The sequence below is a fragment of the Strix aluco genome, chromosome 4 (assembly GCF_031877795.1).
Source record: "Strix aluco isolate bStrAlu1 chromosome 4, bStrAlu1.hap1, whole genome shotgun sequence".
Taxonomy (NCBI): domain Eukaryota; kingdom Metazoa; phylum Chordata; class Aves; order Strigiformes; family Strigidae; genus Strix; species Strix aluco.
Genome location: NC_133934.1, coordinates 56,357,271 through 56,372,613, shown reverse-complemented (window position 1 = coordinate 56,372,613; position 15,343 = coordinate 56,357,271). Strand labels below are relative to the sequence as shown.

The following is a 15,343-nucleotide window of genomic DNA, read 5'->3' as shown; positions in this document are numbered from 1 at the left end:
TGACAACAATAAAAATATCTGCATTTTTCTTCATGCAGAAGGTGAATATAATAAAATTTGTAACCATCCAGGAAACATATGTTAGAAAGGCCAGTTTCCATGTCCCAGTTCTCCCTTTACTCCTCCAAGAACATGCTCAAATAGGAACGACAAACCCTTCAGATTTTGTGTTTGAATCACATTACAGGGCAAACAAGCTCTCTGCTGGGTACAAAACCACTGCATCTTTCATTTTATTTAGTTTTACTGAGCATTTTAATTAGTACTTTTGCCTAGAATTTTTGGCATACATACTACTTTAGAGGTAGAAAGAAGTTTTAACAGATAAAGAGCCCTACCTGCTCCAACATGATGAAATTGGCACCGTCTGGTAGGCAAAAGGTTTTGGCAAAATAATTCAGGGGGCATATAAAATTAGATTTATTTTGCACTCTTTCCATCTCAGACTGTAGAGACAGTGCAAAGAGAATAGCATCTAGGAGAGAATAGACAGCTGAGAACTTACCTTGCCTAGGAACTCTGCAGAGTATGGAGAAAGCTGCAGTGGAAGGGTGGTGATTACTAGCACCTAAACTATGTCGTTATTAGCACTTCAGGACTGTGAGGTAATAACCTGATTTAGCATCCATCTTCAGTTGTTCTAACTACCCACAAGCCACTCCTGAGCCCTGGCATCAATTAGACCTAGGATCTCGATGGCCCGCTGTCCTAAGGGATTAACAGAATTTAGCTGCGGTAGTGCACAACAGCGTGGTGCCATGTAATCATCGTAAATAAAGCACATCATTAATTTTCAGATTTCGGTAGAGTGATAGCTCTTGTTAATACTGAGGAGACAAGAAGGTAGAAATGCATGGAGGAACAAGTTAACAGCAATGAACAGTTTAGAGAAAAAAAAAGGAACAGAAAAGCATGAAGAACATACACAAAAGTGTTTTCATCACTGTCTCCAAAAGCAGAAATACAAGGGATGAGGGATAAGCACTGAAAACAATTAAAAGTGACAGAAGATGATGATCCATATGAAGAGAGATGAGAAAACTTGTGAGTGCACAGTCCTGAAGGCATAAAAAAATTGCTCCAAAAGAAAAATAATCCAAGTATACTTAATAACCCCTTTGCAAGCCATTTTAAATACAAGGGGAAAATCTTTTCCCCCGATGCGTAATCTGTCAAAATCCCTGCACAGATATCACAAAGGCTAAGAGCTTAATTCTATAAAACAGCATCATAAGTACAGACACTACAAAGAGTCACCATTATCTTTAAGCAGAGGTAAATAACAATAAGACATGAACATCTTCATTCCTCAGACCTTAAATCGACACCCAGGAGACTGCAAACCTTGCGCTTAGAATACTTTCACTGCACAACAGGGAGCAGTGCAGAGGTCCCCTAGCAAGCACTGATCTGAGCTGGCCTGCCTGATGGCCAAGGCACACCAGAACAGAAAAAACAGGGCCAGAGCAGTTCTCAGCTATGTGTATGGAGGAGGGCTTACAGCCTGAAGCATCAGGCAGCAACACTACTCCCAGTACTGGATCTAGTTCAATCAATTGAACTTGCCTGATCCCAGCCACAGTCTATGCATCCCTGGTAAAGATGTACACACTGTCTGAGGCCTTCAACAACTATTCATTAATTCAGCTTTGTACTCATCTCTGAAGATGCTGATATTGACCACTGCCAAATAAAAGATCATTTGAGATTACAATATAAACAAAATCCCAAGGGCAGATGCAATAAATATTTTTGTGAATGCACAGACCTAAGCAAAGAATCATCATCTGTCTTCTAGGAAACTGTTTATCTTTGCAGAAAAGTTTGCAATTTCCTGTGCACGAGTCAACTAACTGTCTCTGGGCCCAGTTCCTTCCTATATATACACACGCATAGTATAGACCCACTGTTTTCATTCCACTAAAAAGCTGCCAAGGAACTTTAATCTGAAGCTACGTATCAGACACAGTCAGAAATTGAAAACATTACCTCCTGAAGCCAAACCAGGCAACTGTAATTAGCCCCAAAACTTTTAAGTCTGAGAGATGCTCAAAAAAAGATATACTGAGGAAAATGTTAATAAATACTGAACAGTAAGAAATGTTAAAACAGGAGATGGTTGGGAAAGAGGAGTCTAAAACTTAGTTTTGAAAGCACTGATCTGATATAGCCAGACTGTGTGTACACACATTCTGGGCAGGTTTGAAAGCCTTATAGTATGCTTAAGCTTATCTGTTCAAGCACAAGGCAGCAGGCATATCCAGCTAGGTCACTCTAACCCAGCTGGGGTCTCTCTACCCTGGTGTTCAAAAGAATATTCTTGATTGTTCATCTGCATCCCAAATCAGGTTAATTTCTGAGTAAAACTCCTGAACTTTCTTAAACACAAGCTTACAGGTAACAAAGACAGAAGCACAATGTTCTGCTTAGTAGACGATTATCATGACAAAATAGTAAGAGCTAGGAGGAGGTAAGAGATCTAGAGACTACAAAGAAGCAGTAGCAAATATGCTCTCAAAGGAAAACACACAACCATCTACCCCAAACCTGTGCACAACTTACATCGCCATTCCAAAGTGGCCCATGCATCTGTCTTTCTAAAGCTATTTCTTGGTTTCGTTTGTGCAGCCTGGCAAAATTAAACTTTGGGTTAAACTAAACCATGTGCACAGACTTTGCCATTTCAGTACCTCTCACCCTCAGGAGAAGGGTTTTTCTCACATCCCAGAAGTGCTATTTTTACATCAATGCTTCTTTGTAGTTTCCATGGGTGTGCACACGCATACAAGCTGGATAGTTTTAGTCCTTCCAGTAACAGACTTACTACTTGGGCTGGTGAAAGGGAAAGGGAACTTCTGCTCTTACAGCTTTTGTGTGTCACTCGGGAAATGCTGCCATCCACAAAACTGGGTCTTAGTAATTATTTTTCAGTTTGTCAGATCTATCTAAAAAGATATATGCACTGTCACATTAGAGCATTTTGAAAGAGCTGAAACATAAACCCATAGTTTTGCACAGTTTCTGAGATTTGTAAACTCAGGAAACAGAGAAACAAGCGTATGTCAGCTCAACATTCTTACCATGAAGTAGTAATAGTAGGTTCACAGGTGTCAGTGGCAGCTTTTAAACTTTCCAGAGCTGTTTCCCTGTGAAAAGGAAGCTGGACTAAGAGTACAACAGTTTCATCACACTTCAGTGACAAATGCATCATCAAACTAAAACTGCTGGACCAAGCTGAAGAGATAGTTTCTCCAGAAAATCTGAATTATCACTTTTTTTTCTCTTCCAAATGATAATACAGCTAAGAAAATTTTTTTAATAATCATACAAAATTTTCATTTTTAGATTACCTGGTTGAATAATTCCAGTAACAACAGAGAGATACTCCTCGGGCTCCTGATCAGTGGAAATCTCTTTGCTGCCTTCATCTAAGGTCACTATCTCATAAAGAATCTCTGAATTCTCCACCCCACAAAGTAGGATGACCACATTATTCGAAGGTTTTAGAACTTGCTCCAGAAAATAACTTCTCTTTTGATTCAGGCAGTTAAGAAGTCCACATGATAGTATCAGAAGTTTACATTTATAACAGGGTAAAGAGAATAGCTCCTGGTGCTTGAAAGACGAAGTCTTTAGGTTGTAGAGTAAGATTCCTCCTTCGTTCACTACATGTCCAAAAAGAGATTTTAAATACAGAGCCCACTCTTCTGCTTCTTGTTCATATATGACGAGAATATCCTTCGTATTTTCTAGAGAGAAGAAAACATTTTTTAAAAAATAATCAAATGCACTTTGAATCCATTATAAATATCAGAAGACAGATCATTATTTTTCCTCCCTCTTAAAAACTTCAGGTGCTGAAGAAACAGGACAGGTCATTACCTTGAAATGACAACCATCTGCTTATTTCTAGACCAAGGCAGAACGATCATCCACAGAAATGCTGATAAAATAGCTCAGAATATTTTATGTTCAGAACAGCTTCAACTAGTATTTCAGAATAAATACTGAAATTGCAGTTTAGAAAGCAGAGTGTGTTCATGCATTCTGCTCACTCCTAGATTCTTGACAAATAGGTGATACTATTAAAAATGCAAGTTAGCTTTTAATGGCAGAAGTAAAAAAACGTATGTTTGAACACTGGACATGATCTGACTTCATTAGAAACAGGATTGGTATGTTCAGGATATTTTGGCAGCGTGGTATTAGGATAGTCATTAGTGATCCTTCTTTACTGTCCTTATTCTAAGAAAATTACTTAAGAACCTGACAAAAATAAATCTAGAACTACATTTTTTTTAGTTCTGCTTTCCTTTTAAGATGTAAAACATGAATCTAGTAAGAAGACTAATACTCTTCCACAGTGTTACTAGGGTGACAGTATGAAACAGAGGCAACAGGCTGAAACACAGGAGGCTCCCTCTGAGCATCAGGAAACGTTTTTTTTACTGTAAGCACTGGCACAGGCTGCCCAGGGAGGTTGTGGAATCTCCCTCCTTGGAGCTACTCAAAAGGTGCCTGGACATGGTCCCAGGCTCTAGGTGGCCCTGTTTGAGCAGGGCGGTTGTACAAGATGGCCTCCAGGTGTCCCTTTCGTGGTTCCCTTAACCATCTTGTGATTCTGTGAAACCATAAAAAAACCTGTGATTTGCTGACCAATACAGTAAACATTAAAATGCCAGGGTAGCTTAATACCCCTGGAATAGTTCACAATCACAGCCCTGTGGAGCAACAATAGGAGACACGGGAATAGATACAGCTGCCGCACTTCACCTCCACTAAACCTCACTGTGTCTCCCAGGCTCCTGATGGGTCAGGCAACCTGACCCGCACTTGTCTGCAGTGCGCCAGAGCTTCTTTGCAGGTGAGTATCTAAGCTACTTTGTGAATATTAAGAGTTAAGGAAATGGTGGGCATACAGAGAGTTAAAATGTTTCTTGGGCACACAATGGATCTGAAGAATGGGAGGCACTGTTGGAAGCATGGTACAGATGTAGCTAAGGAGGACAGAAAACTTGTCAAGGATCCCATGTAAGTCCTTGTATAGAAAAAGGAAACTGAACCTCAATCTTCAGTCCAGGATTACTGCTTTAATTACTGGACTTCCCTTCTTTTTTGAAGAACTTATTTCTAAATTTTTTTCATTCATTCTTTACTCAGGCGATCTCTCAAACAAAGTTTACCCAGCTGAAGGCTAACTGAAACTTGCAGAATAGGGACACTATAGATTAGTCTCCTGAGTTCACTAAATGTCTATAAACTGTTTGGAGGATAGCTGCCATCTTTTAAACATTTGTGAACACTCATCCTTCCAAAAAGTCTTCTGTCATAGGAAATCATATAGAGCCATGCTTAATATGGTAGTGGATGATGATATTTCAAGATGACTGACCCTGACCAATACATTAGAACAGGGTAATATTTGTCAAAATGTATTTGGAAAGGTGACTGATATGTTTTCCATGGTAAAAGCATTCTGAAAAATGCCTGTTTCTGCTGAAATGCTGAAGTTTAATTGTAAAAATAAATTGTAGTGTATTCTCATTTAACTCAGAGGAAAGTTATGTGTTTTATGACATTAGGATAAGCCACTTGCTGCAATGCTGAAATGTTATTTGTTTTCAGAATCATCTGATTTTCTATAAATCTCACACACGCAAAAAAGCAGAAACAAAAAGCTATGAAGCTTGCTGCACGATTTCAAGAGAAGAAATTATATTAACAGAGCTGTAAGGTCAGAAGCTCTTTCAGTCTGACCATACTGTTTCATATCACAGGAAATGGAATTACCAAACACCTTCCATTTTCAGTCCCTATTTACTAAAAGCACCACAGTGGTCCTTTAAAAATATGGATTTAAAGAGGATACTTAATCCATGAAGAAGATTTAAGAATTCATTCTTTATACTTTCTTTGCATTTGCTTAGTCTCAACTTCCAACCATGGAATATAGTTTTATCTATTTCTGCAAGCTTAAAAAAGTATCTGCTCCCAGAAATCTGTCCCCTAAGGTCATCAAGACTCTCCTGAAGTGACTCTTAGCCTTGCCTTCATTACAGTTTGTAAACTGGGTTTATTACTCTTCCCGCTACAAGAGAGGCTTTGTAGAACTCCTACCATTCTTTCTGCACTTCTGCGAACTCTCCTGCCCTTTTAAAATACTTTTTGAGGAACCCAAAATTGTATACAGGGTAGGAGTTCTTTCATACAATGTATGGGAAGACTAAAATAATCTCACTTGAGATTACCTTGGATATGCACGGAAAGTTCAAATTCAGTCTTTAAGTTAAAAGGTCTCATTTTAAGTTCATGCTCAGCTGCGTTTGGGGTAAAAAAGCATGTTTAAATTGAATGATACATTTTTAGAGCTTCACAGAATCCTGGTGTCCTAATTGTGCAGAAGAGGGATCTACTGGTGTCTTCCACAGTACCCACTTGGCCAAGATCCTAAATTTCCTCTCCATGTAGAAGAACACTGGTAAGGAATGGTGTACAACTGCACCTCGTCCCCATGCAGACTAGAAGCACCCAAAAGGCATTTGCATATCCCAGAGCCGGAAAGAACTGCTGGACCCAATTATTCAGGCACTGTTGAAGAGCTCATTGCATGCTGGGCGTGGAGGAGTAAGTCCTTTGGTAGAAATATTCTTAAAGGGCTGACATTATATAACATTCATAATAAAAATATACATAAGGTATAAACTTCACCCTTGTGCAAATGGACAATACAAGGCTTGAGTACTCAAGAAATTCTAAACAAAAAAGTGAGGAAGTTGCATTGAAATGATAAAAGATGAAGTAATTCTATTTCCATACGGTGTATCTGCACCTAAGTCTGCAGCTTTGATCTTAGCTAAGTGTGAATGAGAAAGGGGTTTTAAGATGTTTACTGAAGGCTCAACTGCATTTCTTTTTAACTATACTTATTTTTATATATGAGAAAAAGCTTTATTGGTATAAGAAAAGGGAGTGAAATATATCTAACACCATACCTGATGGAAGAAAGGCTCTGCAACATACATCTCATAAAACTTTAATTTAATATGGCTGCCATATCTAATTTGTCTTTTCTATCTATATATAGAGGGAAGTCATACTGTTGAGAGGAGTCTCATACAAGCAAGCTATTTCATGCTGCAGTTTGCTGCAATGTTTATTGGTCTGAAGAAAGCAGCTACTGCTATCAAGTTACCTGTGGGAAACCAAATGTGGGTTTGTTTCGAATTATATGGTTGGGGTTGTTTTCTGCCATTGATCTGCTTTCTAGATTGAGAGTTAACTTTGATGTTAAGCAGGAATGCAAGACATCTTACCTCTCCAAAATTGTATTAAAAGATGAAATATCACTATTTTTAAATGCCTGCCTGACTTTAAATGTAGAGTCAAAGTTTATCCTAGGAATAGTTAAGAAGGCCCCTATCCAAAATCTACTCCACGTGCCTTTAGCTTTTCCTGTTACACGTGTTTGCTTTCAGAAATTTTACTAAGATGTAGATGCTTGAATGCAGCTAACTTGAAAATTAAAGCCCACCCAAAACTCTGCCTTCAAAACAGTATCATTTTAACCTGAATCAACAAAAGTTGAAGTCTAGCTTTAATGCAACATTACCCAATATCGAACACACATTAACAATGCTTAACTTTTCAACTAGAGTTTCTTCCCCTTCTATTACTTTCATCTCTCACTGAATATTTCTTTGAAGTTACTGCACTTGGAATATAATGTTGAGATTAATTTTGTTCTCTTGAAAGTTAATGTAATAGAAACTATCATACCCTGACAAAATTAAGCCATGCTTCAACTACTTGGAAACTGACTCAAAGGTAGAAATAAAACGTATTATTAGTTCAGCAATGAGAAACAGTAAGAGAATTTATGCAGTCATCCATAACCTGAAAGGGTTCTTCTGACATGCAAAACTATTCTCCAGTTACTGGTGTGAGGTTGCCCAAAAAAGCACATCTCGTGAAACATGTCATCTGAAGCCTCCTTTGAAAAAAAACCTGTGAATTTTATGACAACCAAACAAGATGAGAACATCTTTGCAGACTAGTGTGACCAAGCAGGAACCAAAAACTTGCACATATAAGGAGAAAGAACATGTTTTTTAAGGCAACAATTAAAATGTATAGTATGGAGAAAAAAAAAAAAAAGCAAGTATATTAGAAAGTGAAAGGAAATCTCAAGAACTCTGTAATGCACTAAACACATCAAGAAGGCAAAGGAAACAAATCAAAGATTGGCGTCTGGTGGCTACTCTTAAACAGGTATCTCAGTTTATGAATCTTGCAATCTTGGAAAAGATAGTTTCTGTGTGTTTAGAAGTGAGCAAGAAGTACTTGGTAACACTCATTTTTGATAACACTGATAGATTCAGAAAAGCAAGTTCTCTGCAAAGACGCCAACTTATTCCCCCTCTTTTAAAGGCTTAATGTTTGTGGATGATGTGCTTTACTTCTGGATATTTGCATTTTACTACAGTTGTTTCCAGCAAATCAGCATTAACATACTTTGTTTGCTTAAATAAGGCTGATTTCAATTAGGTTCGGGTTTAAAAACTGGTTCTACAGTCCCACTGCCTTAGCACGCTTTGGTAAAAAAAAAAGTGACACTTAAACATCATTGTTTACCCAAGTTTTAACCAAAAGATGGATCACTATATTTCTCGTGGTCATCAACAGCCTTCTCCAGTTAGGGCACTGGAGCACAACAAAGTCATTCCCTGTTGTTCACTCAGCTGCCCAGGAATTCCTACAACCACACAACAAACTTGCTGCAGTCAACCCTAATGAAAAAGTAATCCAAGTCTGTTTACAATCCTTGCCTCAATCGCATTAGCTTTTGATATCTGTGTGAAAACTTCCCTTTCAAATTGTTCTCAGACACTATGATGAGAAATGAGAGGATCAACTGCTAGAGAAAAAAAAAATCACCCCTTTTATTTCTTCCTATCGCAGATGTCCTCACTTGGGGAAGGGGAGGTTGTCTTGTTTTTTTTTTTTTTTTTTAAATGGCAGTCTTAAAAGGAAAGACATCTGAGAAGGAAGTGTATGAACTCTGTCAGTATGTAATGAGCTACTGTCCATCAGCAAAAATTTGTTAAAATAAGTACAGTTGCTGAATATCTCAAAGGAGAGGTGGAAAAGCACAGAATGGAAGTTCTTGCTCACTTTCTCATAGTATACTGATGAAAAATTGGGGCAACATAAGCAATACGGAATGACATCCACTGCATCTTTAATTCTTTTGTGAATAGCAGACTACACCCTCCAGGGTTACCATGAGTATCTTCCTATGCTAAAGAACTTAACACAATAAGAATAGTATTTTTTTCCTGGCAAGGAGAGCCAGGGTAGGGAAATCCAAGAGTTTAGAAGCCAATCACACTCATCTGATTAGACTTTTACGTATCTTAAGATTCTAGTTTCACTGTCCAAATGAAATGTCACGCAAGATGAATGCATAACGTTGTGATGAGTTCCCATTCTACAGAAACATGCCTTCTTCATCTCGAGAGTCTTAAGTCCACGGTTTTTAAAACTGAGAGGGTTTGAAAAATGTCGTTTTCCCTCTGAGGCAGCTCCTCTGCTCTCCCTTTCCCCCACATTCTTTCACCGTGTAGGATAAAACTATGGGTGTAGTCAAGGGTCATGACACAATGACAAACAATGGAGCATGGGAAATGTAAGGAAGCATAAGAGATCCAGACTCCTGTCTTTGCTCAGAAATTTGCAAAACCTTTCTTCAATTCTTAAGAAGATTCATTTCCATTTGGGCTGTATGTAGGATGAGAATGGCAAGCATACATACTAGTTCAAATGAGACTCCAGAAACAAAAGACCTTTAGTCTCTTGGCCCCTTTGCAATCTTTTCACAAAGATTCAGCCATCCATCTCTTCATACTGCTTGCCCTGATCACTTATAATGACATAATAAGGAACTATGGAAAAAGTTTCACTAGCACTTCAAACAACCCCTGCAATTTAACGTTTGGAAACAGAATGAGAACATTTAATTCAGCACTAATCAGTGGCCTTAGCATAATGAACTGCCCCTCACCCATCCAGAAAGCATTAATTTTCCCAGTCAGCACACCTGACACACATCCAGTAAATGTATTTCAAAATGCATCTCTAGCTCTTGGTTGCTGGAATTCTGCAAGGCAAATCCCCTGAAGCAAGCCAAAATGGATTCATCACGGGAAGGACAGCAGAAAGCACTTTAGAACTACTTCCAAATAATGGAAAATGTTTTCAAGTAAGTCATGTTGCTTCTCTGAGATGTTCCACTAATGGAAGTGAAAATTATAAAAGCCTGCTTGTAAACTTTAGAGTGAGATCACAAAGTAGCTAAATTGCTGCGGTGCAGTGGCACACCTGTTTCAATTAAAGCAATTATCCTAAAGCATGGGACATTCCTGCCATCTCTGTATCAGCCAGCAGAGCGGCTGCACTTCTATTCTCAAATGCCTATTTACCTAGCATGTAATAAGAACATTTTCATCGTTTATGTACCTTCTGTTGCTAATTGCTAAGTTGTGTGTGAAAACAAATACTTGCTCTAGCTGTATAAAATCAAGCCTCATATCTTCGTCACTCTTCTCACTAAGCTCAGTGAGGTCTGGCACAGGCAAAATGAGGTTCTACACAGGGGAATAATTCTAAGAATGGGATGAATTTTCGCTTGATCTGGTGGGCTTTCTCAGCAAAGAAATTCCATTGACCTTCTCTACAGTGACAATGGGAACACAGAACCAAATAAGTTCCTGGGGTACTGTTCCACAGCACTGACCTGACCCAGATAGACTAGAAAGATACCTGACAAAGCTAACATTATGCCCCAAAACCTGTTTCTCCTGAAGAGTGATATGGCCTTATTCCCTGGTTTAGCCCTCTCTGATCTGTCCTGCATACACAAGTGTAATGATTATCACAGCATCTTCACCTGTGGAGGCCTTGTCCATCCACAGCTGAATACCTACTGATGGACAGGTGCTCCCATTTCTAATGAACAAGATAAAGGTCAGAACTCAGTTCTCTATCTCAAGGTACACCTCCTCCTTTATCACCATCACAATGAGGCAAAATTTTGTGTCATTACACTCCCTTCCTTGAGAGGAAATCACACTTTTGGTAGATTTTAGCAGAATACAATCAGATAATTCAGAAATGCTTTAGACATGAACAAATCATGAAGAGAAAAATACACCATAATGACAGTATAAAGAACTGAAGTAACACCCTACTTTTTTTATAATTGCTGTGGAACAAGTCTTTAAGGTCACATGAAAACCTGAACAAGATGTCTCAGCTTTGTCTTAACTGATGCTATTACTACTAGAAACAACCACCACCTGAACTTACACTGTCCCTTACTGTTTACTTACACTACCACTGTAACTATAGTTGTATAAACATGAAACATTTAAAAACCACTAAATTTCAAAATTTCACTGTTAGGGTAGACCAAAGTGCACTTTTTTTTTTTTTTTTTTAAATTGCCAGTGTTTCTCTTAGCAGGATCTTTCTAGATGCGTCCATCCTGACTTACCCTGGGGATTTTTGGATTTATGATCGCATTCAAACTCTTCTTGTTTAAATTCAGCTTCTTTGCTTTTTCTTCTGCCTTCTGTTGCTTTTTTCTCTGCCACCTTTGATTTCATTTTTACTTCAGTTTCTCGCAAATTCTTATCTCTAATTCATTTGAAATGAGAAACAGAGAATGGAAAACATGCTCTGCAGATATTAATTAGCACCAGGGGAAACAGTCTCATGAAATCCAGTACATTTACCTCTATCACAAGAGTAGATAGCACAGAAAATCGTGCATATACAACAAAACAGAAAGCACTGATCTTGCAAGCAATACCACTTTGGGCAAGTTGCTGTGATTCCAACGGCTGTGATATGGTGATGTCACACAGTAGCACCGTTGTATCAAACACAAGAAAGATGTCTTACACATTAAGTAGTGTAACTTGTACAACAGGGACTTGGCAGACACTGATCATCAATCACCATTACATGACAATGCTTTTCAATAAATATCACCATTTATTGCAATTTCTGCTCAGAGATTTCTGTGTTCCCTGAATTTGTAACGTGGTCAAATACATTGAATTAACCATAGATGACATCCCAACAGTTTCTAAGTTACAGATTATCACTGATGCAAGAAATCTGTCCGATAGAACTCTCTTAGAGCAGTCATAGAATCTTAGAGTAGTTTGGGTTGGAAGGGACCTTAAACATTATCTAGGTTCAACCCCCCTGCCACAGGCAGGGACACCTTCCACTAGACCAGGTTGCTCAAAGCCCCGTCCAACCTGGCCTTGAACACTTCCAGGGAGGGGGCAGCCAGAGTTGCTCTGGGAAACCTGTTCCAGTGTCTCACCTATACTTCTTTATGTTTCTAAAACTATTATGTTTCCATTGCTACAAGTCAGCAGAGTATCCAGGGAGGGCTTCCGACACCTCATAAACCAAATGGCTTGATCTTCTCCTGCTTTTGCAGACTGGTTTTTAATCAATTTTTTATGCATCTCATTCACTTGAGCATTCACCCAGAAATTAAAGGAAGTGTGAGAAGCAGTTTCTATTTGATATATAACACATCTAAACTATGAGGCTGTTGAAGAAAGTGTCCTCTGGATTCAGCTCTTTTCTTTTGTCCCTTTCTGACAAATACCTGACAGTCATCAAAAAAAACCCCAAACAATAACAACAACAACAAAAACCCAAGGCAAATATCTAATCAGTGTTGGACAAACACTTTATATTTTTGTATTGACCTTTTTAACAGCATTCATGCTAATGATGCACACAGAAGTAAGTAAATGAAGTAGAAAATCATTACATAAACGTCTATCTTCATAAAATGAGCAATGACAGCCAACAGTGAGTTAGAAACCAAGCTAAATAAAATATTCAGCAACTACCTCAGTAGAAAGCTGACTTCTCTGTATTAAACCCATCTCATCTTCTTCTCTACTGCCTTAAGACAAAGATTCTAGACAGTAGCTATATAACAAACTACTTTTATTTCTGTCCATCAGACAGAAAGAAATCGAGTTAGTCATATGAGTGGAAGCCTGCCTTCGCACAAGTCACCCATAGGATTGCAAAATCAACCACAATGCCCAAATACCGTTAAAGCTTACATGAGATTCAAAAGACATTTTTGCAGCCAGCATATCTCCTCAGTATAAGTTTAACACATGCAATTATCTTTCTCCCCCTGCAAAATAGAAATTCTGAAATGACTACCAGTCCTACAATAGGAACAAATTGGAGAGTTACCGGGGTATGAATTTGGGTACTCCTCTAGAGGACAGCCCTCACAGGAAGGTTTAATATAACTAATTGCCTTTGACTAAAAGGGTTGCTTCCTGGAAATGAACCAATTGGAAGTTCTGTATGTTCACGTTCTTGCAAACGGATTTACCATACCATACATACCTACCTACCATACATTACTGTCATTGCCATATATTCCCACTGTTGCATAGAAACAGGAAAACTATGCCTACATAATTATGTAAACTGGAAGAAAACTATCTCACCTGTACTTTTAGCTTTTCAAGCACACTATCTTCCATTTCTAGTTAGAAACATACAGAATAGAAAGTGAAAACAAATCCTTCTTGAACTGTTTCTGAGATGAGATTAAATGTTATCTCACTACAGTCAGAGAACCTATGTAGTTCATCTATAGTAAAACTCAGAAGCTTGAGGGGACAGGACAGGACCAAGGAATTATGAAGCATCCTGCTTTTTACATGATCAAGCCCCTCATTGTTTGACTAAATCTATATAACCAAATTTTCACTTTCCTCTTGAATATCTAGAAAAAGATAAATCTTGAAAAAAATCAGGCTGATGCTGTCATAGGTCTATCACCATCTTCTTTGTACATACATTTTATTAGCATCTAATCTAAGACTCTTCAAGATACCACAGTTTAACCTGCTACCACATGCCAGCTGCTCAGCAATAACTGATTGCATGTTTGGTATAGATATGAAATACAATGTGCAGTCTACATTTCCTCCATACAACCTCCATGGGTTTATACTGCCCATGCTCCATCTTCCATTTACTGCAGATTACTACAATAACTGCACAAACATCTTAAAAACACACAAAAAAATCTCACCACTACTAGAAGGGGCAGTCCTACACATCCCTACTCTACAGTTGCTTATACCCATCCTGGCAACTTTTTTATTTGCCACTTCAATCATCTCCCCAGCCTGCTTTGCCTTGCAGTTGCCTAAACACTTCTGTTGACAAAAGGGAAAACAAGGCATAGGATAAATTCAAGCCTCTGAAGTTAATGGGAGGAGAAGATTGCCACTTGCAGCAACAGCTATGGCTTAGAGTGAGTCAACATTAATATTCACTTAAGATCATGAGTATACTTTTAAAACAAATCATCTGATTGTCTTCACTTACCAGGCTTTGCTTCACCTTACTGACTGGCCCTGGAGCACATAAACTGCATACCTTTCAGCTGAAAGCAAAGCAGAACCCGTGCTACAGAATCACACCTAATGCGTGCTACCTGCTAGTGCCACAGGACCAGACTAGACTGAGTTCAAAATAAGCTCCGTTCAATGTACCCTGCACGGCTGTCAGGTCCTTAGCACCTGCTGCTGGCCTTGACAAATCCTATTCTGTAGGGAGCACTATTTACCACTGTGGAAGCAGCCCCACAGCATCTGGGAAACTAAGTCGTGAGAGTGCTCACTGACTCGGCCACAGCCACTCAATGATAAAGCACAGTAACGTGAGTGTGCATCTAAGCTCCCGCTCACTCTTGCACACTTGTACCAAAGCAGGTTCCTCAAGCGACACTTTTGAACACTGAATTCATAGCTGGTACAGACTGCAATGCCATATGATCCTGTAGTATTTAATGCACTTACAGCTACCTGGATTGGCTAATTAGGACTACAACAAAATGAAACACTTACTAAATTAAATGCTTATTATGAAATTAAAATTCAGTGAACAAGACTTTAACAATATACTAAGAATGGAAATATCCAGAAAGAAAACATGTTCAAGAGTCATTTTCAAAAAATGACAGTTGTTTAAACCTCTTGTGAAATTTTTCATCCATCTGATCTTCCAGTAAGAAACATAAACCTATAAAAAGAGAGGAATTTAAGTTTGGAAACACTCCTCTAAAGACTCTTACTGCTTTAATAAAGACATAGATTCTTAACTATCATTTATCCAGTACTGGATTGTTTCAGCAAGGTAAGTGTGAAAACTTTGCTCTTTTCAGTGTACCAAGCAAAACAGACTGTTTCGGGGAAAGTATGTACATTTTGGCCAT

At 38.5% G+C, this 15,343-nt stretch overlaps 1 protein-coding gene across 1 annotated transcript in view; it reads right to left on the bottom strand.

Annotated features, from left to right (window-relative positions):
• Window positions 1-15,343, bottom strand: part of BANK1 (B cell scaffold protein with ankyrin repeats 1) — a 160,858-nt gene that overhangs the window by 134,543 nt on the left and 10,972 nt on the right. The window contains exon 2 of the mRNA XM_074823177.1: window positions 3,351-3,749. Coding sequence (XP_074679278.1) covers window positions 3,351-3,749 — 399 coding nt within the window. The remainder of the gene's footprint in view (window positions 1-3,350; window positions 3,750-15,343) is intronic.